The sequence below is a fragment of the Spea bombifrons genome, chromosome 11 (assembly GCF_027358695.1).
Source record: "Spea bombifrons isolate aSpeBom1 chromosome 11, aSpeBom1.2.pri, whole genome shotgun sequence".
Lineage (NCBI taxonomy): Eukaryota > Metazoa > Chordata > Amphibia > Anura > Pelobatidae > Spea > Spea bombifrons.
Genome location: NC_071097.1, coordinates 35,596,079 through 35,621,276, shown reverse-complemented (window position 1 = coordinate 35,621,276; position 25,198 = coordinate 35,596,079). Strand labels below are relative to the sequence as shown.

General features: G+C 40.5%; 1 protein-coding gene across 1 annotated transcript; it reads right to left on the bottom strand.

The window, feature by feature from the left end:
* Nucleotides 1-6,180: 6,180 nt before the first annotated feature.
* On the bottom strand, nt 6,181-23,282 carry SMC3 (structural maintenance of chromosomes 3). Its single transcript, XM_053450028.1, has 29 exons — nt 23,139-23,282; nt 20,669-20,744; nt 20,300-20,338; nt 19,933-20,000; nt 19,417-19,488; nt 19,233-19,312; nt 18,939-19,017; nt 18,428-18,545; nt 18,168-18,343; nt 17,982-18,062; nt 16,976-17,140; nt 16,515-16,636; nt 15,304-15,517; nt 15,000-15,103; nt 14,561-14,660; nt 13,918-14,078; nt 13,162-13,303; nt 12,598-12,748; nt 11,618-11,795; nt 10,952-11,102; nt 10,631-10,789; nt 10,157-10,264; nt 9,871-9,979; nt 9,448-9,695; nt 8,891-9,103; nt 8,146-8,337; nt 7,862-8,039; nt 7,186-7,292; nt 6,181-6,639 (listed from the first exon to the last, which is right to left on the bottom strand). Exons 1-29 carry the CDS (start codon nt 23,151-23,153, stop codon nt 6,568-6,570), a joined length of 3,678 nt encoding a protein of 1,225 aa, XP_053306003.1. The 5' UTR covers nt 23,154-23,282; the 3' UTR covers nt 6,181-6,567.
* Nucleotides 23,283-25,198: the final 1,916 nt, after the last annotated feature.

Here is a 25,198-nt window from a genome sequence, read left to right as displayed (position 1 = left end):
ACTTTATACAGCACTGGGGGTTATATTACTTTATACAGCACTGGGGGTTATTATCACACAGGCGGTGGATAAACGTCAGACTCTTATTGGTAAATAAACCAGCCCTGTGTCTTCGTGCAGCGTTATATTTAATTAAAGGAACGGCCCCGCATTCCCGCATAGGGGCTGAAGGGTCGCAGCATGTGGCGCATCCTTTTATTGACGCTCGTGTGCATATAAAGGCATTTCAGAATAATGGGGGGGGGGTGATTAATTATAAGTAAAAAAGCATTATGGTCGCTGATATCTGGGATCTTGTTTTCCGTTTTTTGCCTTTGATGAGAATGAAGCATTGCGAGAAGCTTTTGATCGGAGTTTTCCAGCCTCAGCCAAGTAATTTGATCAAAAGACGCGTGAAGCCGGACATCTGCCGGCCCTCGTCATCTAATTACTAAGTGTGGGAGCCGTGGGTCTCACCAGATACTTTGTAGCTTGTAAAAGGAGAGACCAAGAAAATAAAGCATAATGTATCAAGAGGCTTACAGGGCGGCAGCAAATAAAATCACCCCCTCTATCCGCAGAGAAACCCCCCGAAGATCAATCTCTTTTAATGTGATACATTACACCAATCAGTGCCTGTGTTTGTGTCACATGACAATAAAAGTATCCCCAGTAAAATAAAATGCAGAGAAGTTTTCCGTGGTTATAGAATTATTTCAGGAAAGGGTTTGGGCATTTAGACTCCATAGACTTTCATTAGTCAGGGTGATTAAGACCGAGCCGTTCTATTGTTTCCCACAGGCAGTATGATAAGGAGTCGGAGTGTTTAGTAGATCGGGGATCAGATAACAGAGCGAGAATCATACAAACGGCTGATATGCCCTTATATTTAATATAATATATATTTTAGATTTTAGGACAAAACCCATAACAGATTTTAAAAAAGAAAACAGAGCGATATTTGTGAAAATGTATTTTTTGTGTAATACGCTGAATAATAACCAAAACTGGTGAGATTTCCCCTTTTTTAGGTTGGTTAGATTGCCGTACATCTTAAAAGCTGCCCGTCTATTTTGCCAATAAACGGGTGATTATACTGATAACACCCAATCATAAGGGGCTACATATAAGGAGAATTCATATATATATACCGTGTATATATATATATACAGTATATATAATATATAAGGTACCACCAGCCGTAAATAATAATAATTATTATAAATATTATTAATGATTTTACGGCTGCTCCCGTGGTATACACATAAGATGGGTAACCAGTATATATATATATAGATATAGATATATATATATATATGGGTCTGTGTGGGTATTTGGGCCCCGGGTCGGTGCCGTTTTCGCCCTGTGCTGGGTATAAAGTAATCGGTTGTAAAAGGTTACCCTTTCTAGCGAGCCCCGGCAGGGAACGCTCACAATCGGGGAACCTTATCTCCAATGTTTATATTCTTTCATCGCTTTCCCCCTAACGAAATTCTGTCACTTTTCAAAAGCTTGACGGTTTGCCAGAGGAGGTGTCAGGGGGGAAAAAACATCTCTAAGACTTCAGCTCAGGGCTCGGCGGTCTCCGTTTCAGAATGCGGTTTCAACTGTCTTGCTTTATCAGTTTAATAGCCTCCTTGTAAAATGCTGACCTTTCAGATGACGAGAACCAACTTTCTTCTCGCTGACAACCATTCAGTGCAACTATCCGACCCCACTAGACCCAGAATAACGCAGCCGCGCATGGCTAACGCATGGAATCTGTACATTTAAGGCACTCCGTAAGGTGCTGTTCCCTGTATACAGAAAACACTCTCTAGCGAATAAACCTTAGCAGATCCGTCATTCTATTCTTTCCTCTAAGATTTAAGCAAATCAAAACTACACCAAAACGTGCAAGAAGCTTTTTGACTTCCTATGGCAACAGCCTATGAGTGCCTGATTTTTTGTCACGTGACCATTAAAGCGTTCCCGGCCAAAATGATCAATGAGACAAAATTATATTTGGTTTGAGGATTATTTATGGGAAGGTTTTGGTCGCTCAGAAAGTACCGGGAAAGTAGGAATGACGCCTCTAATGCTACATTTAAATACAAATGTGTTACATTTAAAAATATCAAATAATTATAATAATTATACAATAATAATAATGATTAGCATAAAATAATAATTACAATAAAATAATAATAAATTCATAATATATATATTATTTCAACGGTTTGCAACTGAAGCTTTGAAATAACTATATAAAAAATAAACTGTTTTAAAATATTTTCATTGTGCTTTATTTGCTCAATATCAGATTACGTGTCACCTGCGATAAACTACGGTCCTACGTAGGCAGACATCTTTTTTTTTTTTTCTCTCAAGAAGACTCACCTGAGGCAGCTCGAGTGCTTTTTTTTTTAATGCTATATAAAAATCAATTTATTAAATAAAAATGTTTTTTTATTAAATAAAAAAGGGTTTTTTTTATAGAGCATTTCAGTGGTAAATGGGGTCCTCTCCCAGCTGGATTTATGCCTCGTCCTTATTCTGTCATGCAAGAAGTGAAATAAGAAGAAAACGGATACATTTGTAGGAGTAAAAAGTAAAAAGATTCCTTAAAACTCTAAAACTTTAAAATGTTGGTTTTTTTATTCTTTCGGTGGAATTCAGAGCAAAAACGTTCGCTTGTTTCTCGATTCCGGTGAATCATTTCAGAAGACGGCTGGATCCAGTACCGAGCGCTACACGGAACACAGGGCTCATTTGTTTTATGGGGAGCAGCGATGCACCCCAACGCTACGCAATACTTTACAGTGCAAACGGTATTAAAAGGTATAATCTCCAAAGTGTGCCCTTCTTTCAGGTAAAAGGAATATGTATGTTGGGAGAGCCGTGTTAGTCCTGTAGCCTAAATACAGAATAATACCTTTTTTATTTAACCCCTTAAGGACAATGGGCGGTCCCTAAACCCATTGAAAACAATGCATTTTGAGCCCGTACATGTACGGGCTTTGTCATTAAGGGGTTAACATTCCATTTTAAGAAATGGCTGTCAGGAGCATCAACCTCCCTTTCTCACTAATAAGAACCGTTATTCTGTTCCGTTAACCGGTAGATAAATCATACAAAGTAGCATTTTTCTGTAGTAGTTTTTCTGTGTAGTAGTAGTAATTGAGTGTCTGACATCGAACGCGATGCGGACACGGTTGTCAGAGACCCCCCATCGTCTTTTGGTCAAGTATTAGGGACTCCAAGTTCCCGAAGAGACAGACAATAACATTTGCCAGATTTATGGCCGGTCCAGTTGGCCGTCAGTAGACCCCCTGCTCAGTAAATCATGACCTTGGCCGTTAAACTGCCTCCCGTCTAACGACGTCTTGATGGCCCCCCCCCCAGGAAGGGACCCTCCTGCACATGTATGTTCACTGCCGCACCTGTTCCCCAACACGTTACTCGTAAAAACAGTCTTTTCCATGACTGTCGCACCATTTTCCACGACCGCCCCGCATTCCCAGCTGCAGCACGTGATTGCGCAACATAACAATGCGGTCATTATGGCCGAGGAATGTTTAGAGCGCGTAGGAACCTTTCAGCATTCAGCCGAGTAACGCGCCGGACAGCAGAAAATAGAATAGAATTACACCCAGCAAACAAAATGAATCATTCTCTCCTGCTGTATTCGCACGAGAAGCCGGGGATCTGTGGCTTGGCGTGCTAGGAGTTACAATCCTTCGCAACTGGAACATCAGCTGTTGAACTTGACCCAAGTCCCTTTAACTCGTATTGTATTGAATCAGAAGTAACTCAAGTCCCTTCTGTATTCATGAAGCGCGTTAGCGTGCTGCCCCCTAGTGTAAGCAGCGTGACGGTGCAGCGCAGTAATATAGCCCCAGGTAAATTTGGCTTCTAAATGATTCATCGTAGCTCGGGAGTTACTTTCGAATTTAGTAAATTCTGGAAAGTTAAAGTTATTGATTTCAAAATTCGAGTGGATTCTGGGGAAACCGGACCCTGCTGCAGAGTTTAATGTTCACCAGAAGGCCCGCCGGGTTCGGCGTTACGTGTAAGGAGAATGGCGGTGTTTATGCGGATATAGTTTCCTACCAAGTTCTCCCCAAAGCAAGTCCTCGGCAGAACTATTTAAGCTGGCAGAACGAACCCACGTGACAGAACCAAAGCCGTCGTAAAAATACCCGTATTCTACTCGATTCTGGGGTCATTTAATATTTTTTTTTATTAAAAGAAAAAGTGGTTAAACAAGGTAAAATAAAGCATATCGGTATAAAAAAAAATAAATGAGCGATAACTTACACCATCGCTGCTTTTAGTAAAATGTATTAATCTCACCTGTCGCTTGGGCTTTTTTGCCGGTCGGGGTAACCGTTCCGGAGGCATTTAATTCACCTAATAATTAGACAGCAGCCTGTGGCAGAACCAGCGATATCTATTCATTTTCCTGAAGCGCTCTCCCTTCTCCTCCCCACTCTTACAATGACTGCCTGAGCCAAACGGCAATTTAACAATAGATATCGGTTAATGGGGAGGAATAATCATGTAATCTTCACAACAGAAACATCCATATTACTAAATCTTTAAACAATTGCATAGGTTTATTTAGTATAAGGAACCGTTATATACGGGACATGAGATAAGTGACAGATGCACTTTATTTCTTAACACCGGGACTATAAGTAGCTCATGGGGTGAGACTTTAAACCTGCCGGATTAAACATGTCCTGATAATTAGTTGGCCTCTTAACTTTAAGCATAATATTCCCAAAGGAACTTGCGAAAACACCGACAGGCAGCCAGCCCCTGTCCTGATGGGCTTTAAAAGTACCTGACCCTACGACCTTAAGGTATTTTTTGGGGGCTAAGTACAACTTTCAGATGCTGCAACAGCTGCAACATAAAATGAGCAGAAAAGCTTCTTTTTGAAACCGCTCTTAAAAGATCCATCTGTTAAGGAGGAAAAGAGTTATAAACCAACGGAGGGGAAATAAAGATAGCCATTTGCTCATCCACGTGCGAACGTTCATGGCTTTGGTATTTTAAGACTATGCGGGGCACGTGGCCGGTATTTTAAACTGAACTGCCCTTTCCTGACATCTAGTGGTAAATACACGGAGTTGTAGTAGTCCCAGAAGCCAATCGTGGGCCCCGGTACTAGAGGAGTAAAATAACGTCATATAATATCTGGGCAGGAGCCTTCAACGCCCAAATTAGAGGCAATATATTTATTTAGTTTTTAAAGGGACACGTCAGCCATTGTATGCACTTTAATGCACTTGATAGCCGAGTGGGCCCTTTAAATTTAAATGGAGCCCCTCCCCCCATGCAAATGCCAATTGGCCAAACACATCTACTGCCATGTGAAAAAGACAAGTATTTGTGTAGGATACGCACCCTCTGGATTAGGGTATTGGCTGATTAAGGATCTTATTAGTCATTGGTCGATAATTTATTGGACTGAAAAGCTGTTAAAAATATATGTAACATTTATCGGATTTGCTTGCGACGTTAGGCCTCTGACATTTATGGACGAATTGGATCAAGGATCAGTGACCTAAGATGTCAATAATTAGTGATAAGTTATCTAAAAATGTCATATATAGATTTATTTAACCTTATGACCTGGATGACTCCTCTCTCTCTGATGGGAGGAGGTCATCTGCTGCAGCATGGCATTGAAGGGGTTAAAGGTTCACAATCACCCATGAAGAGATCGTGCACCAGAAACAAATTTATTACCCCCCCCCTTTTCAGGACTCTTGATAAAAGGGTAAATTATGCTTATTTTACCCAAGATTTTGTGGTAATCTCATTGTCTTTCCTCCGAGCTCACTCCTCACAGTACAGAAAGTTTTTGCGTGAATAAACCAAGTTTGAGAGAAACGCGTATTATACGCATAAACGCACATCCGCTTTTTACCTCTTCATTAAAATCATTAAGATGACAGCGGCTCTCTTGGGCTTTACTAAGAAAGCAGAGAAGCCCGCGAGGAGGGCGCGCTCCCGTTAGGAATGCCGTATTAGCTACTGAAAGCGCTGATAAGCCGGAGCTGTCAGCTTCAGAGCCCCATGCGCATGCATGCCACCCGGCCTGTAATGAACACTATTAAGTTATGCCGGGTGATCTTTAAATACTGGCTGTCTGGAGCTACAAGTGGAACCCTTTCGAAGCCAAAAGGCGATTACCTTGACAGGCAAACATCCATCATGTTATTTATTACGCCAGCAGACGGACATGTAAAATTAACAGCTTTATTGAGGCAATTTAAAAGACGGCACGAGGCAGTGCGGTAAAATTAGGAGACTTGAAAAGCATTAAAAACTGGAGGGGAAAACGCTGCCGATACGGGGAGGAAAAGTACAAAGGTATCGTATAAAGTCACGTAGCGAACAATTAACATAAAATGGAGCTACAGCTAATTGTACAAAATGCCAAGCCAGCAGGTCCAAAAATGTTAGAATAGCACTTTAAACCCGAAGGTAAAGGAGGGGAAAATACTCCACTTTTAAATATACATAACTCAGGGCGCATTTAACAACAGGTAATAATACTCTGTACAACGTCATAGTGAAATGTGTCGGGGGGACTCAGCCATGCGTGGTGTCATCTTCGACAAAGTCCTTGGCCTGTTCGGCGGTGATCACGTCAATATGACTCACCTGGAAAACAAATGGTTAAAAACGTTCAATGCCAGGAAAGTAAGGAGCTAAACCTCACAAAAAAAAGAAACACTTCCCTTAATGGGTTTCCTAATCTGCCTCTACGCAGCCAGCCCCAGACTCATTCTTAAATCGGCCACTTTGGGACCTCAAGTGTGTTTGCGAAGCGTAGCAGATGTTTACAAGAGGACAAGCGCGGAGGGACTGATATCCGACACGGCCGGAGTCCGATTACCAGCAGAAAATTCTTTACAAGGAACGGCAGCCAAACCTCTACAGGGCACCCGAGATGTCACTCCGCGGGACAAACGTCATCTCTCAAGCTCTCATAGTAAATATACATAACTTGCATTGTTAAAAAGGAACACACCAGCCCCAAACACGAGTCAAACGCCCAGGGCGATCCATTTCACACGGACCGCATTATATTTTACCGCGTTTAAGTCCAATGGCACCGCGACACGTCCCGAGCAGTACAAAGACTTGGCTGCAGAATGAGACCGTGGCTAGCGGGCTTATTGATGAGTGAATAAGTCAATCGGTTACCTTGTTTCGAAATTTGACTCCATAAAATTTATCTGCGGATTCCAACAGCTCGGGCCTGAAGGTTGTTGTAATAAACTGAGCATGAGATGCGAGTTCCATGATCATGTCTGAGGGGATACAAAAGAAATACATTTATATATTATTATTTATTGTTTTATATAGCGCTATCAAATTCCATAGCGTTGTACAACGGGCGGACAGGACAAAACAAGTAGTATATAACATAACAATTGGACTTAGAGACAACAGGTGAGGAGAGCCCTGCTCATAAGAGCTTACAATCTAGAGGATAAATATAAGGCACGGAAACGTTCCACAAAGCGTAAAAAATATGACTTTCCTATTTGCCTTAAACAGTGTATAAAAGTTGCTCATTAAACGCTATTTTAAGCTAGTTGTTTCATTGCTTTCTCACCATCCACGCACAATTTTCAGTCCATCAAGGTGCTGTGAGATAAAGAACACTACACTGGCTACACAAACAGACACAACCTTCTGACAACGCACCGGACAAAGCATCACTAATTACAGTGATTTCAGTAATGAGACTAATGAGAGCGGAATCAAATATATAAACGCGTCACATGGTTTACAGCTAAGCAGAACTAACATGAAACAAACCACAGCCCTTGTTGCAAATAACACGGATAAACACCGCATTATGAAAATATTGTACCTGAAACTGCTTTTCGGTGCTGAGCGTCCAGGGCCTGGTCAATTTCATCAAAAAGGTAAAAGGGAGCAGGGTCACATTTCTGGATGGCAAATATAAGCGCTAGAGCCACCAAGGACTTCTGTCCGCCAGACAGCTGCTGCATTTCTCTCATTTCCGCCTGCTTTCCTGTGAAGGAAACCTGCAAGAGAAAGCAGAGTTACAAGAGGTGTAAATCTTATTACAGGCCAAGAGACCTAACGCAAAGCACACGCGAGCAGCACGATATCTCCCTAATTAACACTTACCCTAATCCCCACGCCTGTAAACTGGTCAACAGATGGGACGCTGCTCTGCGAGCTGGACCCTCTCTCGCTCTCCGCGCCTCCTTCGCCCTCGTCCTGGGACTGGTTCCCTTCCACGTCTCCTTTCTTCATGACAAGAGTCGCTTTCCCACCAGGGACTAACTTCTGAAACACCTCGCTGAAGTTTTTGGAGACCTGGGACCAAATGAATGTTATTACTTTATGGTTTCAATAGTCACAAAATAAAGAGATTTAAAAAGGTGACTCAATATCTGCGTTCACAATGTAGAGGGTTAATACTGCATTAACCAGAATGTCAGCAAACGTGAAAAGCCAGGGATGAAAGTGTTAAAAATGTACGTAGCCAAACGTTCACAAATATTCCAAATTCAGAAGAAAAGAGACCACTAATAAAAGGTTTGCCTGAATTATTTTTATTATTAAGGGCGGTATTAAGAATATGTACAGCTGCACCATTTATATTAGCAACATCCCCATTACACGATGCAAGATCTACATAACCATGCTCAGAGAAAAATGACCCGTCATTCCTATATATCAATATATTTATATAAAATCTGATTCAAATGCTAATTCATTTTAAGAGGGGGCTTTAGAATAGGTTTATTTGGGGTAAATTTAAAACCGATCACTGCCTTTATGCAGTCTTTATGTTTAAGCCACCTGTGCGCCCCCCCCGAACGTGGCATACCTGCCACTAACCCAGGACCCCATCACAAAGATATACCTGCTTGAAAGTGAGCTGGATTGCCTCGTATTTCCTTAGCTCTAGAACATTCATCAGCTCCATAATAGATTTGTAGCCACGGTCCAGCTCTTCCTGACGCTTGATAAGTTTCTCCTTTTGTTCCGAGAAATTGACAAACTGATCGAGGGCCTTTTTATTGACGTGGCTGTATTTCTTCAGCTCGGTGTTGCACTGCTCCAACTTGCGGAATAACTGGAGATAAATAAAGGAGAGTTACGGTTATCTCTGGAGAGGACGTATACGGTTAAAACACTCACAACGTGAAGCATTCATTTATTATTGCCATAGAAGAATTCTTTTTTCCCCTTAAATAATTCAATATGAAAAATAATTTGACACAATGTGGAGGGCTTTATACGTTTCTATAAATTATATAAAAGTAAAACCATGTAACTATACTATTGAAGACGTAATGTTACGAAAACTCTTAATTTATTTAATTTTGAACATAAAAACAAAGTTTGTGCTTTTAATACAGAACTGCATGTAAACTGAAGAGCACGTATATTTGATCCATATATTTCACCCATCCTCACCTGTTTCAAGCTCAGTGTTTGGTACTTTTCGAAGGCCTCCTGTGGGAGAGAGCCCAATTCCCGGATCTTTTTCATACATTCCTCTTTCTTCTTCAGAAGCATTCCTTGGCGATTTGTCATTTTCTCAAGTTCTTTTGTGTCGTGGTTAATGGCGTCCATGTGCTCCTTCTCCATGTTCTTCCAACGGTCCATGCTCTTCACGTGGTCTTTGATCTCTGCTTCCGTTTTGTCAATGGTTACATCCAGGCCTAAAATAACGATAACATTAGCTTCGTGTCACATCCTTCCGTAACAGCAGAATCCGCCATCCAGGATGAGATAAGAGTAAAAAGGTTCGGTTACTCATCAAAAGGGATTTCAACTAATTTAGAAGCTCATCTGGAACATTGCGATCCTCAAGCCTACAAGTGCTGTCACATTTACCTTCTGATCGAGCCAGCGTATCCTTCACTCGCTTGTTGATGGCTTCCAGCTCAGATGTGGTGGCTGTGAGGACGGTGCCCCCTTCAGTCTCTCGTAACTCATTAAGTTCCTGTGAACAATACAAAAAAATATATGAGCTGTGCTATCAATAAGGGGAAAAAAACCGCAACCGCTTCCAAAAAATATTATTTAGCTTTTAACCCCGTGGATACAACAGGACTGTGCAGTTCATGGCAAATTACTGATCAATGTCCACAGCTCTGAAACCTATTGGTGCGGTACTTACTTGTTCCACTTGGTCCAATCTCTTCCTGAGATTTTCATTCAGGTAAGTCTCCACTCGAGTTATTGTCCCCTCCAACTTGATTCTCTCATTTAGGAGCTGTCGGTTTTCCTTAACAAGAAAATAAAAAGGTTATAATAGAAAAAAATGGGGTTTATCGGCCTGGGACATTTGATTGGCCAGAAAAACATTTCATGATGCACATATGTGATGCCTACGAGGAAAATATAATCAAGAGAAACTAAGCAGCTGCTTGGATCACTAAATCTGTTAACTACCTATTTTGTAATTAGTCTTGGTTTCAAATGGAAAAACCTTTACTATATAATGGCAGTTGGTGGCAAGAACTATAAATTGCTTACTCTAATATGTAAACACAATCACATAGGTAGATTTATTGTACTAAACTGTAATATATGGGCATTTGGACAGATCTTTTGAAGAGGAGGATAGTAGGGACCCTGTAGCTCTACCTACCTGTTGTAGTTGCCGAATCTCATCATTGAGAGCGTCCACTCGCTTCTGGTCATCCAGACTGAGCTGCGATAACAAGTCTGTCCCAAGTTCAGCTTTCAGGGATTCCCGCGTGGACTCCATCGCGTGTAAACTGGCCTCCAAGCTTTGCAAGCTGCGTTGCTGTAATACAGAGAGCAATCATAAGCTGAGGGCGTAAGCCCTGAGAAAGCCCCAAACGCTACCACGCTTTGCCAGGGATTGCTCTCATGGATGGTGGTAAAACTTGGTGGGAAGTAAAGCAGCCTCATCGTGACCTGCTATCCACCAATAATTCAGTCTCACCTTAGGCATGAATGTTTTCTCAGACTGCTGCCGCTTTTCTTTAAGCATTTTCATTTCTGATAAGATGCTGTCTCTGGAGGCTTTAAACTTCCTCTGCTGTGTCTCGATCTGCTGCATCTGATTCATTAGCTGGTCGATCTCATTGTTAATCCTTTCACAGGGCTAAGGAAATGCGTTTTACAGAATACAGAGATTATAAAGCCTAAAAAGAACACAGGGCATTCTGTAACTGTAGAGGAGACTACAGAATTTGCTGGTGGATCAATAACAGGACTATCCACTCTGCTAACAGTTCAAGCTTCATTCCTGAATATACTGCAATCTCAGGACCCCACAGTGTTTATGGAACATTCTTAAAACCTTTAAAACCTTTTCCACCCCATTCCTTGTGTTGAAAGGCACCTTATGCAATCTACAACTCTAACCCTGACCTTTTAAAAGCAGGAAAGGCATGAATATAATTTTAAAAAGCGCAAAGGATGCGTGTCACGAAGTCTGAATACATATTTTTAAAACTTTTCTTCTTACATGGAATCAAGTCAATGAATGTGGCCTCTTCTGAAGCTGATGAGGCACGAACATGCAATCAGAGCAGCACTAAGGTTTATGCATCACTCATCTATGCCCTCATTCCAATTAATTGACAGAAGTCATAATACATCATACAGACTAGATAGACATAAAAGGATATTTTCAATGTTCCTTCTGAGGTTCTCATTCAGCTTCGCCTCTAGAGCATGGAGTTCATCTTCTACTTTCCGAACATCCTTCTGCAGTTCCAGACGGGATTTTCTTGTGTCATAATAACCTCCTGTCAAGGCACCTCGATGGCTAACCTGGTCCCCTATAACGACAAATAACTTGTTACGCCCAGAGAACTGGCAGCAAACACCCCGGGACCACCGAACATCTTGAAATAAAAATCAAAGCCCTCTAAAGTACCTATTTGAGGGGGGGAGGGGCGAGACAACCCCAGGTAGCAGCAGAGGCATTGTCAACGAACAACAGAGTTCTCCTGCCATCCTACCACCCATCACTCACATACTCTGCACAACAGGCAGCTAATACTTGATTTTTCGACGTTTAGAAAAGAAAAAAATAGCACCCTGTTACATATATAAAAGGTAGTATGAGCTCTGATCCTAAACAACTATATATATTTTTTTATTTTTTTTTTACAGAGTCTCAAACAGAGATCCAGCATTACTCCAGGACACATGATTAAAGTGCTAGACTAGAAGATAAGTCAGTGTATATGCCAAAATTCACTAAAATGCAATGCAAATTGTTAGCTACTTTACTATTCAGTACATTTTGACGAAAGGTGTTACCATAGTAACCAGCATAAAATGATTAAATATTTGTGTCGGTCTCACACAGGTGGGTGAACAGCAGTGGCAGCAGATCTGGAGAACATTGCGTGGATGCAAAACTGAACCACGCAAAGGTTAAAAAAAAAAGAAAGCACTGGAAGTCTTTGTGGACAAAACAGATGAGAAGAAGCAAAGTTCACTAATCCTTTAAAGAGAACAATTTACAAACTCAAAGCAGACATTTAAAAAACAGACCATAGCGAGACATCTAGGCTACCGGCAGCATTAGTTTGTTAACTATAGTGGTCAGACCCAGTTAATAGATTCCCCTACCTTCTAAAGTGATGCAATCCATAGTAAATGCCCTGGCAAGCTGTGTAGATACTTCCATACTGCGGCAAATAAGGGTCTTTCCAAATACGTGTTTGAACGCTTTATCAAAACGTTGGTTGTACCGAAGCTTACTGATCATTGGAATTGCATCCTAAAAAATAAACCAAAATACTTTCATTGTCATAAAGTCATGGCTAAGGGTCACGGTCACACACGGTTGAGGGTGGAGAGGTAACCGCTTTAAGTTTATCAAAACTAAGTTAATATTAACTGATTGTATTTATTTAAAAAAAAAAAAAAATAAAGTTTATATTTCACACAAAAAAACCCCACACAAATGTCATGCATTTTCTTCTTCTCTGAACAAGGAGCCCCCTTGACATTTTGTGCTGTACAATGACAAAATAAAATTACCCGATATGAAGTCTCAGTATGAAAGAAAAACACAAACCTGTGGAAATTCACAGAAAAATGATTCAGGAGTGGGAACATAGGAGGGGGGACGAGGCTGCTGTTTCAGGAGTGCATGGGTGGAATTTAACAAGGTGGAAAACAATGACTCACGTTCGTCTCTGGGTAAGCCGTATCACGAACGTCCAGTTTGTTGAGAGGAAGAAAAGTCACTTCTCCAGGCAGATTCATCTTATTGAACTCCATGAGGATCTTGGTGCTGACCTCATCTGAATCCACAATATGATAGAACAACCTTGTGAACAAAACAGACATTTATGAGTCAATGAAATGAGTCACTCGCGCCAACAAGCATCGGGAGAAGAGTCATTAGTGGAAGTGTGAAGATACTAGGCTATCGCTCAATATCTGTAACAAACTAGATAAGACATTGCAGTAAAAGATCTATAGAAACAATTTACACAGCCTTTTAATCTGCATTTTAAACCACAATAAAAAAAAATAAAAAAAGCAAATGTACAAATCAAGTGTAATCCTATTCGTTACTTCTGTATGCGAATGCTGTATCCTGCACACATGGGCTGCATGTACATCCACAATAGAGTGCAAGCACGCACAACTAGGACCTTCTTTTGCTTCTATACCTTGAATTATGTGTAACACGACGCAATTTCTATGCAACTGCATGTGGCTCACTTCTTGGGATAACCAACACATTTGGAAAAATAATTATAAAACAATTTGCACAAACTGAAAGACTAAGATTAAGTAGAAACCAACAAAAACTACATAAATTGTATCAATTTCTCCTTATTTGCAGCCGTTCCCTCAAAGTTACGAGAAACGCTTGTGGGAAGGCATCTAAATTTTTCCTTTGATTGTAACACCACAAAGATCAAGCAACTCTACCTGTTTCCAGCAGTGACTTCAACACAGGTGTAAAAAGCTGGCTCACAATCAAAGTTATTCATGACGATCCCGTGATAGCCATTAATAACATGCTGGTTGATGCCTTTCCGTCGGAAGTGCTCAAGAACTTTGTTAATGCTGTCGATACCATTCAGGATTGCCTGTCATGGGAAAGGGAAAGCATGGAGATAAAGTTCACTTGCGTATTAACTGTGCCACATCTCTTCATTTGTCAGAAGTTATCCGCTCTAAAATGTCTATTCAGTGACCTGAGGTTAATTCCCTAACCCCTGAATGTCCAGCTTAAACACAAATAAAGTGTGCTATATGGTCTGAAAGTATAATGTACTTGGTAATTAGAAAAGTGACCACTTTAGACATTTATACTGTATAGCTGTGTACCCTACAAGAGTAAATGATTAAAGTGTCAGCCAATCATAAAAATAATATAACTTTGCATTTTCTTCCAGGTTTGTTAATTTTATGCAGCCACTGGAAATTTCACCAAAATAAACAAACATTTTTTGGCACTCATTGCTTTACCAGATTTAAAAGGAGGAATAAAAGAAAAAGGAGGAATAAAAGAAAAAGGTGGAACCCCCCCCCATCCATCATTCTTAGAATACACAAATGTGCAGGTCACCTTTCCCGTGGCAGCCCGGAGCAGCTGCTGCTTCTTCTCTAAATCTTCCCTCTTCGCTGCGAGCGCTTGCTGCTCAGCATTCTCTTCTCGCCATAAGTAGCTTAGAAAAACAAGCACTGGTGTAAAGATCACATCATCAACAAACATGACAAAGTAACACAAATCTCCCCTGCATCAAAACGATACTCAAAACACAGCATCCGAAACAAAACCTTCACAGAACAAACGGGATTCAGATTTCCAAACCTACAAATAGTTTTAAACGGATCAGGTATATGTTAAATGGGTTGGATGCAAGTAAGTTCTGATTAAGGAATACAGTTTTCAGGAGCCACATCCATTGTTCTACGCAAAACAAAAAATGTAAGAGGATGGGCATAGTGTACAAGCCTGTGACAGCAGCCATCAAGGAACACCAGGTATAATTTAACATGCTTACTTTCGCTCACTCTGTAGTTCATCCTTTTTGTTTTTTACTTCATAGTACTTTTTATCCAGCTCTTCTACGCGCACCTTCACTTCATTCAGATCTTGATCTAATTTCTGTCAAAATTATACAATAAAAGTCAAAATAAATGCCCACTGCCCAGAGTAGGTGTGATTTTTGTCCAAAAGGTACATTTACGGTTATGTTTTTTTTTTACAGAAATATAATCGCAAAGTTTTTTGTCTAAGTCCCATTTCACGTATGAATGAAATGTAGATATACTGATACTAATAAAAATCCAACAAATAAAACATACACTGTATTGTTCCAGGTTCTTCTCTTTATTTGCTTCTGTATCTTCCAGATCTTTGTGTATGGCTGCAATCTGTCGTTTTTTGTCATTGATCGCTTGGTCCAAGGATTTCAACTCCTTCTTAATCCACTTGTCTCGTTCTTCCTTAGAAGTGAACTGACTGCCACGTCCCTGCTTGGCATATAGATCTGTTCGTTCCTGGGTCGCTTGAGCTAACCTAGATCACAATTAAGATAAAATATCACAGTTAAAGAGACGGTATTCTAAATAAACTTATGTTATACAAAATAAAGTAAACCACGTGTATATGGTCCAGAAACCCACTTTTTTTTTTTATATGCAATGGTGCCCGCTATCTAATTTTTCTGTTTTAATTAGAAAAGTCAGACCAAAAAAAAAAAATAACTAACCAAAAGGAGCCAGAGACTAATACGACATTCGCTGTGCACAAATTTTTTGTGTTACTGTTTAAGAGAATATAGTTCTCACAGATACAGCAACGCTGCTATGAATCACTAAAAGCCTGCATGCAACATCTAGACAACGGAAATAAAATAACGGTTTATAATATCATTTAGATTTGCTTCTGCCCAACATAACCCCCCCCCCCCATTTCTCTGCATACTGAATGTGCCCTCTCACTGGAAGGGATTAGATTTCCACCAAAAAAATTCTTTTAAAGAACTGGAACATCTCCGCAGCTCTATGTGGCGCTTCTGAGAAAAACGTGCTTTATTTAGTTCCCGGAAGCCTAGTGCTGACACTTAACGTATGCAGCTTGCGTATTAATCGACAGCAGGAGCGACACATTCCAAGCCTTAACGGCCGCATACCGTTACTTGAACAAATGTATTAATTGCCATAATTGTGATTTGAGCTGCCTATGCACACGTGTGCCTGACCGGAGTTCAACAGAGCTATCCTAGCGATATGTATGAACATAATGCGTCCAAAATTAGTTCCTTCACCAGATCTGCAATATTGGAAAGGGTATAAAAAAAAAAAAAAAAAGAAAAAAAAAGAAAAAAAAAAAGAAATGTTGCATTCACTGCAATAAAATACCAATAGTTTTAAAATGCGTCTTACATGGAAAGCAGTAAAGGGAAAAGCCACAACCAACATTAAGAGCTTCACAATAAGCATTTTCAAAAGAACAAGCAGAGACCCTGTAAATATACGAATACAGACCACCGTTACAAATCACACACACAGACCTTGCAATGCCGCTTTCTTCTTTCTGCTTTACACTCGAGAATTTTGGTTCTGTTTCCGCAAGCTCCTTCTGTTTTTCCTCAATTTTCTCCAGTAACTTTTGTCTTTCTTTCAATAAACGTTTCTTAAAAGATATTTGTTTTTTTTTTTAATTAATAATGGTTCCAAATAATAAAAGAACATTAATGTTCTACAATAAATGTTATTTTTTCAACAAATTAATCAACCAATGTTATTTTCTGGCTAACTGCCTCCAAACAAATTACTGTGGCCCGTTTTTTCACAAACATATACCCTCGCCCAACCATCATGCCCTTGTTACACTGAACTGGCTCAAGTGACCTATATGCAAGATAATGGTGCAGCCAAACATTACATTGAATATGATGGGAATAGAATAAATCCCTTCCGCACGAGAGTAGAATGTGAACGCAATCTGACAAATTGGGGAAACCGCTCTCACCCTCTGTTCGCTGTTCCCAGCCAGTTCATCCTGAAGATCCTTCGCCTTCAGTTCTAGTTTCGTTCTTTGTTTAATCTGTTCTTGTCGTTCTGCACTCAGTTGTTCCTTCTCTTCTTTCATTGCAGAAATTTTTGATTTCAGCTCACGGACGTAACGTTCAATGTCCTATAAACAGGACAAAGCAAGATCTTTAATAGGGTTATATGGTATATGTGTATAAACTTATGTTTGTGGAACATCATTGGTCAGTGACCGAGAAGAAAGGATATTACTGTAACAAAAAGAGATGGGGCTCGGGCCAGGAAGATAAAAGTAATTATAGGTAATGTGAGGTAACTTGGTTCTACAACATATCTGGTGGCTTAAAGCCAGAGTTCAAAACAGCTGCAGCAGTATGAAACCTACTGCTTTCGCCAGCAAATTATAGATGCGTTCTGCACACTGAATGACATGTAAAGAAAGTAGAGTGTCGAATGTGAAAACAATTATTCAATTGTGAAAACTTTATATACAATGCACGGAGGATCAAAGAAACAAACATGGGCCTGGAATATCTCATTTTAAAATAAGTAATATGGTAATGACATGGCATTCGAACTATATCACATGAAGACCTTTATAAACGATACGTGTCCACATCAGACTGGCACATGGCCTGTTACATAACTTTCCATTTGCAATTGGTGCTAAGATCGCTCTCCTCGTCCAATTAATGTCGGAGGATTAGAGGAGATCTTTTGTGTTGATGGTTTCTTCATTTATTTTCTTGCATTTGAGGGAAGGGGGGGTTACCTGTTCTCAAGTATAGTTGAAATGTTCTTAATGTATACAGACCTTATTGTTCCATTTGCAACAAAAAGTTTTAAAAAAGCAATTTTTTTTTTATTGAATTTTTTTTTTCTTTTTTTTTCACTAAATGGCATTCTCACAACCATAACACAATATCTGCTTCCCAGAGAGTTTCAGTGGCCACACAATGTTCCTTTTGCAAGCTATCGGTGCTCACCTCCATCTTATCTCTGGCGTCTTGCTGGGCATCTCTCAGCTGGCGTGATTTTTCTCCACTTGTCTCGCGCTTTGAAGACAACTATATAAAAAGAAGAAGATTATTTTACCCTTGTAAAAAAAAAAAAGCTAAAAATCACTTCCTTCCCTGCTACAGGTTAACAAATATCACTAAATCTGAACTTGCCTCGTCCAGCTTGGCTCTGGTCTCATTTAGTTCCTGGTTGTAAATGGTGTATTCCAGAGCCCTCCTCATCTTGTCCCATTTCTGGTACTGGGCCAGCTCTTCCTTCTCTTCCTCCAGTGTATGTAACCTTTCTTCGATGTACTTCAGCAATTCATTAATCTTTTCACGTTTACCCTCTGACAATAAAGATAAAAAAAACAGTAAGAGATGTGGCTTAAAATCGGGAATCCCTGAACACATCTGGGGTAAGAATAACGCACCCGTTTCCTTCATTAGGGAGATACTTTCTTCTTTGCGTTCATCATACACTCTGGTTCCAGCCACTTCTCTCAAAAGTTTCAGCCTCTGAGAGTCAGGAGCTGTGGCCATTTGATTAATCTAGAACATGGAGAGAAAAATAACACTTTACTGCATGCACAGTAAACTCATAGCAAAAATGACTGTTATGGGGAAACAAAATATATCAAACCAAACATTAAAGGAACTGTTCAAAAAAAGCACTAAGACACACAGCATTTCTTTCAACAATCACGTAGATGCTAAAAAGAAGGAGTAAAAACCAGAACGTGGTTCATTACACTTAAGGATCAAATGGGTATTACACTCATGTCCAAAAAAACCCCCAAAATACAAGATATTACATTGGTGCATTTTGTAACTTGTGTTCCAAATTAATACCAGCGGTAAATTCCAATGAGAGATTTATGATCTAGAACCATAACACTTTTTGAAGCAGTTTTACCGATAAGCCAAGCTGTAAAATCCCCTCACCTTTCCTTGCTTGACAATGTAATACGGGTTACTACGAGAGAACCCAGCGCTTTCAAGAAGATTCATGACATCATTTTTACTGAAAGAGAAAAGAAAGTGTAAGTTGTAATGTTACTGAGCTAATGCTAGCATTAAATACAAAAGGCAATAAAAAAGGCTATTTAAAAAAATATATGGTGTGAAAAAAAGTCTGTCGCTACACACAATCCTACAGAGAAAGCAGCAATGGCACGTTCTGTGACAAGAGTAACACTTCAGATAAACAAAAATCATTCTCAAAACACAGACACCTACGTCACCATTTTCTTGTCCAAGAAATACTGATCCTTTTTTGCTCCGATGACTCTCCGAAGGGAAACCTCCTCTCTGTCAATCTAGTAAAAAAGGAAGACAGATAACAGGCAATTCATATGTATTCCATTCTTCAGGCACAGGTGAAAAATTAAGAAAACCAAAACATTTTTTTTTCTTTACTTACAGGCAATCTGTTGTCAGAGTTGTCAAATATAATTTCCACAAAAGCAGAAATAACACGAGGTCCTGTCCCCTCCTACAAAGATATGCAATTGTGTATCAGGTAAGTTACAGACTTGGCAAATAAAGATGTATCCTACGGATTGACATTTCAGCAGCGGCAGCACGGTGCAAACAATAACGATTTCAGCGGATCTATTTTTAAAAATGGCATTATGCCTCCCTCAGAACGTTAGCGAATGTGTGTGACTGATTACAGAGGCTGACACCAAGGCTTCCTACATTATAGCATACCGGAAAGTTTCATGTTCAATGCTTCTGGTCCATTAACTATTGGACCTTAGATGGTGCATCACCATGCAGTTTATACACATGGACATTTAGTTCAAGGGATGACCGACACACCACCCTACGGCTTACATTCTGCAGACAGTCATACATATTGTTTACTTTCATATACATTCGTTATTTGAAAGAACGGATTTTGATTATATATACATATATAAAAGCGAGTACTCACGTGCAGTAAAGCCAGCCTTTGCTCAGGACGAAGATGACTGAACTCATCGCTGAGAACAAACTGAATGGCTACAGGTAGAAGAAAGTCTCATTATTCAAAGAATTTTAGGGCTCCATTGACAAACACAATACAACATTGGTAAGGAAAACTGCATACTGTATACATTCATACATATATATAAAAAGAAACATAACATCCGCTCTCCAATACTAGTGGTCTACAAAGCCTTTTTGATGATGCGGACCCTTTAGACATGATTACGTACTACACTGAAGGATACTAAAATATAACACAATTGGACTCTTATTAAATACGGGTTTCATTTATTTTTAAGGGAAGCACGTGAATACCAAGCAATGGAACTCACCATAGAAAAAATTACTTTTACCCGATCCATTTCTTCCCACTGAAAGAAAAAGATGCACAACATTCTGTGAATGCACAGAGAAGCTCAACAATACGGTTATTTCTCAACAGTATTAAAAAGTAAAGATTTATACACACAGAGCATCACTATAAAAAATGTTACATCAACAACTGCAGACATCCTCCAAGGCAGCTGTATTTTGGAGGATTACTGATACTGTGGTTGAGAATAAAGTAGCCTAAATTACATGAATAAATTATATTCTCAAAAGTGATAAATACTACATATTTTGGGCAATATATTTTCTTTAACAAAGTTGGGAATATGTTAATTCAGTAATTTGTTTACAAAAAACATACATTGACTTACCAATGACATTGTGCTTTGAACTAAAGGGGTCAACAATTGTTTGGTCTCTGTAGCTTCTGAAGCCCTGAATGATGACCTAAAGAAAATAAGCGGAAAACAGAATAAATTTTATTAACACGGAGACAAAACAACCGATATTGATAAAGCCCCAGCCAGTGACATCATTAAATATGTTATTCTTCAACAACAAAAAATATGTTTAAAAGGTAGCCTTCTGTTCTCTGTTGAGAAAAATAGGGATGTTTTAAGTAACTATGTTTACAACGCTGACAGTATGAAAAGTTTATGCCAGATGATTCTAAGCACCCACGTGGACACTTGCTAGAAGTTCCCATCTGGGTCTAGGCGTTCAGATTATTCCTTGGTTGGGCATCGGTCCTTAAAAAGAACATCATGGAACTAGAAGTACAAAGAGGGCTACAAAACCAATAAAGGGATTGGAAGATGTTAGTTATGAAGAGAGACTTAAAAAAAAAAAAAAGTAGCATTTACATACAGCAGAAATGCTGCGGCTTAGAGGGGATATTATAACGCTGTATTAATATGTATGAATATGTGCGGGGCCGATATAAAGAGCTCTCCAGTGGTCTGTTCATTAACAGAAATGAACGAAGAACGAGAGGTCGTCCTCTTAGACGGGAAGAGCGAGCATTTCATACACAACACAGGAAAGGAGTGTTTGCAGAGAGGGCGGTAAAGGTACAGAATCCACTGCCGAAAAGCAGAACATACAGGGGTGAAAATGACAGAACAAACATTAATTTCTTAGTGGCAAAATTCAAAATATAAAACTTATTTGGAGTTTTCATGCCATTCCTTTGGATCAAAACCAGGAAGGATTGAACTTGATGGCATTTTTTCAACCTAAACTACTAGGTTACTATTTGTAAAGAGTGCACGGGAATTCCGCTCCTATCTTTTTTGTTCTGCTGTGAACGGCTTCGTTCAAGACATTGTGAAAAATAAACTGCAATAGAGATTGCTGAAATTGCTGTACGGATTAAATCTGGTGAGGGTGCGACAGCACAGTAATTGTGCAATTCTTTAATATTATTAATTAGACTTACGTGCAAAAAAGTTTGGGGTCACTCAGAAACGCCCTTGTTATTGAAAGAAAAGCCGATTTCCCCCATAAAAAACATGCAATGGATCAGCACAGACGGGGTTAATCTTGTAAATGACTATTGTAGCTGGAAACGGCTGATTTTTAATGGAATCTGTTCATAGGCGTACAGAGGCCCTTTATCACTCCCATCACTCCTGTGTTCCAATGGACCTTTATCACTCCCATCACTCCTGTGTTCCAATGGACCTTTATCACTCCCATCACTCCTGTGTTCCAATGGCCCTTTATCACTCACATCACTCCTGGGTTCCAATAGCACATTGTGCTCACTGATCCAAGTTTAAAAGGCTAGTTGATGGTTAGAAAACCCTTTTGTAATTTATGTTACCCCCAACTTTTGAGCGGCGTATATACATACACCGTGACGCTCTGTATGACGCAAAATCTAGACACAAGCGAGACAAGACTCCTTTAAGAAACCAACGTTAAGATATAATTAAAACATCTTCTCTTCGCCCTGAAACTACCGCAGAATCCCTCCAACCTGCTCACAACAGCCCTGGTCTTTCCCTCCACCTTCGGAGAGGTTCTGCAGCAGTAGGCACTTACAGGCATTACCAAGAGGTTCTGCAGCTGCAGGATTTCACTTGCATTTCTGGGAAGTGCTGCAGCAGCAACAGGTGTTCCCTCATCTGGTTACAAAGAGGTTCTGCAGCAGGTGTTCCCTCGTCGGGTTACAAAGAGGTTCTGCAGCAGGGTTTCCCATCGTCTGCTTACAAAGAGGTTCTGCAGCAGGTTTTCCCCTCACCGGCTTACAAAGAGGTTCTGCCGCAGGTTTTCCCCTCATCGGCTTTCAAAGAGGTTCTGCAGCAGGCTATTCTTTGGCACTTTATAAATATATTCTGCACCGGCCATTGTATTTTCTTTCTCTTGTCACAAAGAAGCTCTGCAGCAGCTAAATGTTTCCATTCGCATTACCCACAAGAGGTTCTGCAGCAACCACATGCTTTCAGTTATCAGATTGCCAAATAGTATTAGTAAATATGGCCTCTCTACGCATTTAGTGTTTTTTTTTCTCCAGATTTCCTTGCACTGGATCTTTTCTGCAACGTTACAATCAGCTAGGTAATCCTGGGGGAGGGCACTGAACGTACACGACCCCCAGCTCTAATACCCCTCTATACCTGTCACCTGCCCCCCGGGAGTGCCATTCACACAACCCATTCTTTGCTATATACACGCACTAAGGAGAAATACGGTTCCCGGCACTGCCTCGTTATAAAGAGGATTATGAGGTCCCCTGCACTACCTCAACAGGCCGGCTGTTTGTTTACTCGAGTCCCAGGCCTCACCATAACAAACAGGCCGCAAACCCACGTCTGCACCCGAAGTTTGGCTCCTTACCTGTTTAATATACATGATTATCGGCACCCGGGAGCACCGGTGCCCTCGCTCGGTGACGGTCACGGATAAAAACAGACCGTTCTCCCGGGGTCTCCGGAAACAACGCGCGATCTCCCGCCAGCCAACAAAATGGCGACTAGTCCCCAAGTTCCTGAGGCAGCCAGGGCGAGACCAAATGAAAAGGGGGCGACCCCTGCCTTGCAGAGATCGGTTGGACGGGAGACTCCGTTAAGCAAGGTTTACTTGACAAACTTCAAACAGTTTTAGAAAAAAAATCGCGAAGGAGATTATAAAGCTTCGTTTTGTGTCTCTGATTTAGGGCTAGGCCAGTGTGAGCTAGCGGGAATCCCCCTGTTGTCGTGTAGAATAGTGCGTTCCGCAGATTGGTACGGCTGGCGCCAAACAGAAATATCCAGTCAGTGAGAAGTGAGGCACTGAATGTGTGTGCGACGCGCTTACATATATCGTGGCGGGGTATTTACAGGTGTGCTTGGATTCAGGAGTGACTGTAACCCAACTTAGAAAAGATAGACCCGGGTCCAGAACTGTGGCGGTTTAACGAGTGTCTGGAGAGGCCAGTAAACAGTTAAAGGAATAGTCCCATGTAGAAAAATACACCCCGGTGCTGTATACCATAATATAACTACCAGTGCTGTATACAATAATATAAACCCCCAGTGCTGTATACAGTAATAACCCACAGCACTGTATACAATAATATACCCCCCAGCGCTGTATACAGTAATATACCCCCCCAGCGCTGTATACAGTAATATAACCCCCAGTGCTGTATATAGTAATAACCCCCAGCGCTGTATATAGTAACCCCTGGTGCTGTATACTGTAATAACCCCCCAGTGCTGTATACAGTAATAACCCCCAGCACTGTATACAGTAAAAAATAAAAAAAAACAGCGCTGTATACAGTAATAACCCCCGAGCGCTGTATACAGTAATATACCCCAAGCGCTGTATACAGTAATATAACCCCCAGCGCTGTATAGAGTAATATAACCCCCCAGTGCTGTATACAGTAATATAACCCCCTAGCGCTGTATACAGTAATAACCACCCAGTGCTGTATACAGTAATATAACCACCCAGCGCGTATACAGTAATATAACCCCCAGCGCTGTATACAGTAATATAACCCCCAGCGCTGTATACAGTAATATAACCCCCAGCGCTGTATACAGTAATATAACCCCCAGCACTGTATACAGTAATATAACCCCCCAGCGCTGTATACAGTAATATAACCCCCAGCGCTGTATACAGTAATATAACCCCCAGCGCTGTATACAGTAATATAACCCCCCAGCGCTGTATACAGTAATATAACCCCCTAGCGCTGTATACAGTAATATAACCCCTCAGCGCTGTATACAGTAATATAACCCCCTAGCGCTGTATACAGTAATAACCCCAGAGCTGTATACAGTAATAATAATGCCCCAGCACTGTATACAGTAATATAACCCACAGTGCTGTATACAGTAATATAACCCCCAGCGCTGTATACAGTACTAATAATGCCCCAGCACTGTATACAGTAATATAACCCCCCAGCGCTGTATACAGTAATATAACCCCCAGTGCTGTATACAGTAATATAACCCCCAGCGCTGTATACAGTAATATAACCCCCAGCACTGTATACAGTAATATAACCCCCAGTGCTGTATACAGTAATAACAGTGGTTATTATTGTATTATGTAACCTGGGTGCATCTAATATGTCCTGAATATTGATGGTTTTAACCTGAACTACTCAGTACGATAAGAAGAATGGAACTGAGTTTCTTCATTCAGTATCCGCCCTGTGTGATCGAACGTACAGCCCTCGTACTCACCAAAACTCAAGCAGCTCGTGTCATAGAGATGACTTTTGCCTATTTCCAGCTTTGGTTACTTTGTATCAGAATAAACTATTCATTGTCTGTACCTCGTATGCCTTTATTGTTGTTTGTTACGACTTTACTGAGTGTATTGGATTCATGGGGTTCCAGCTTGTTGTATAGAACACTTGCCAGTCCTAATACTTCCGCGACTCAATCATT

Excerpts from the sequence above, each read along its gene's own strand:
- SMC3 (XM_053450028.1), bottom strand. Across the intron at positions 18,063-18,167 it reads CCAGAGCCAAGCTGGACGAG|TTGTCTTCAAAGCGCGAGAC; the intron begins GCAAGTTCAGAT and ends CTTTTTATATAG. Across the intron at positions 15,104-15,303 it reads AGAACCTGGAACAATACAGT|AAATTAGATCAAGATCTGAA; the intron begins GTATGTTTTATT and ends TAATTTTGACAG.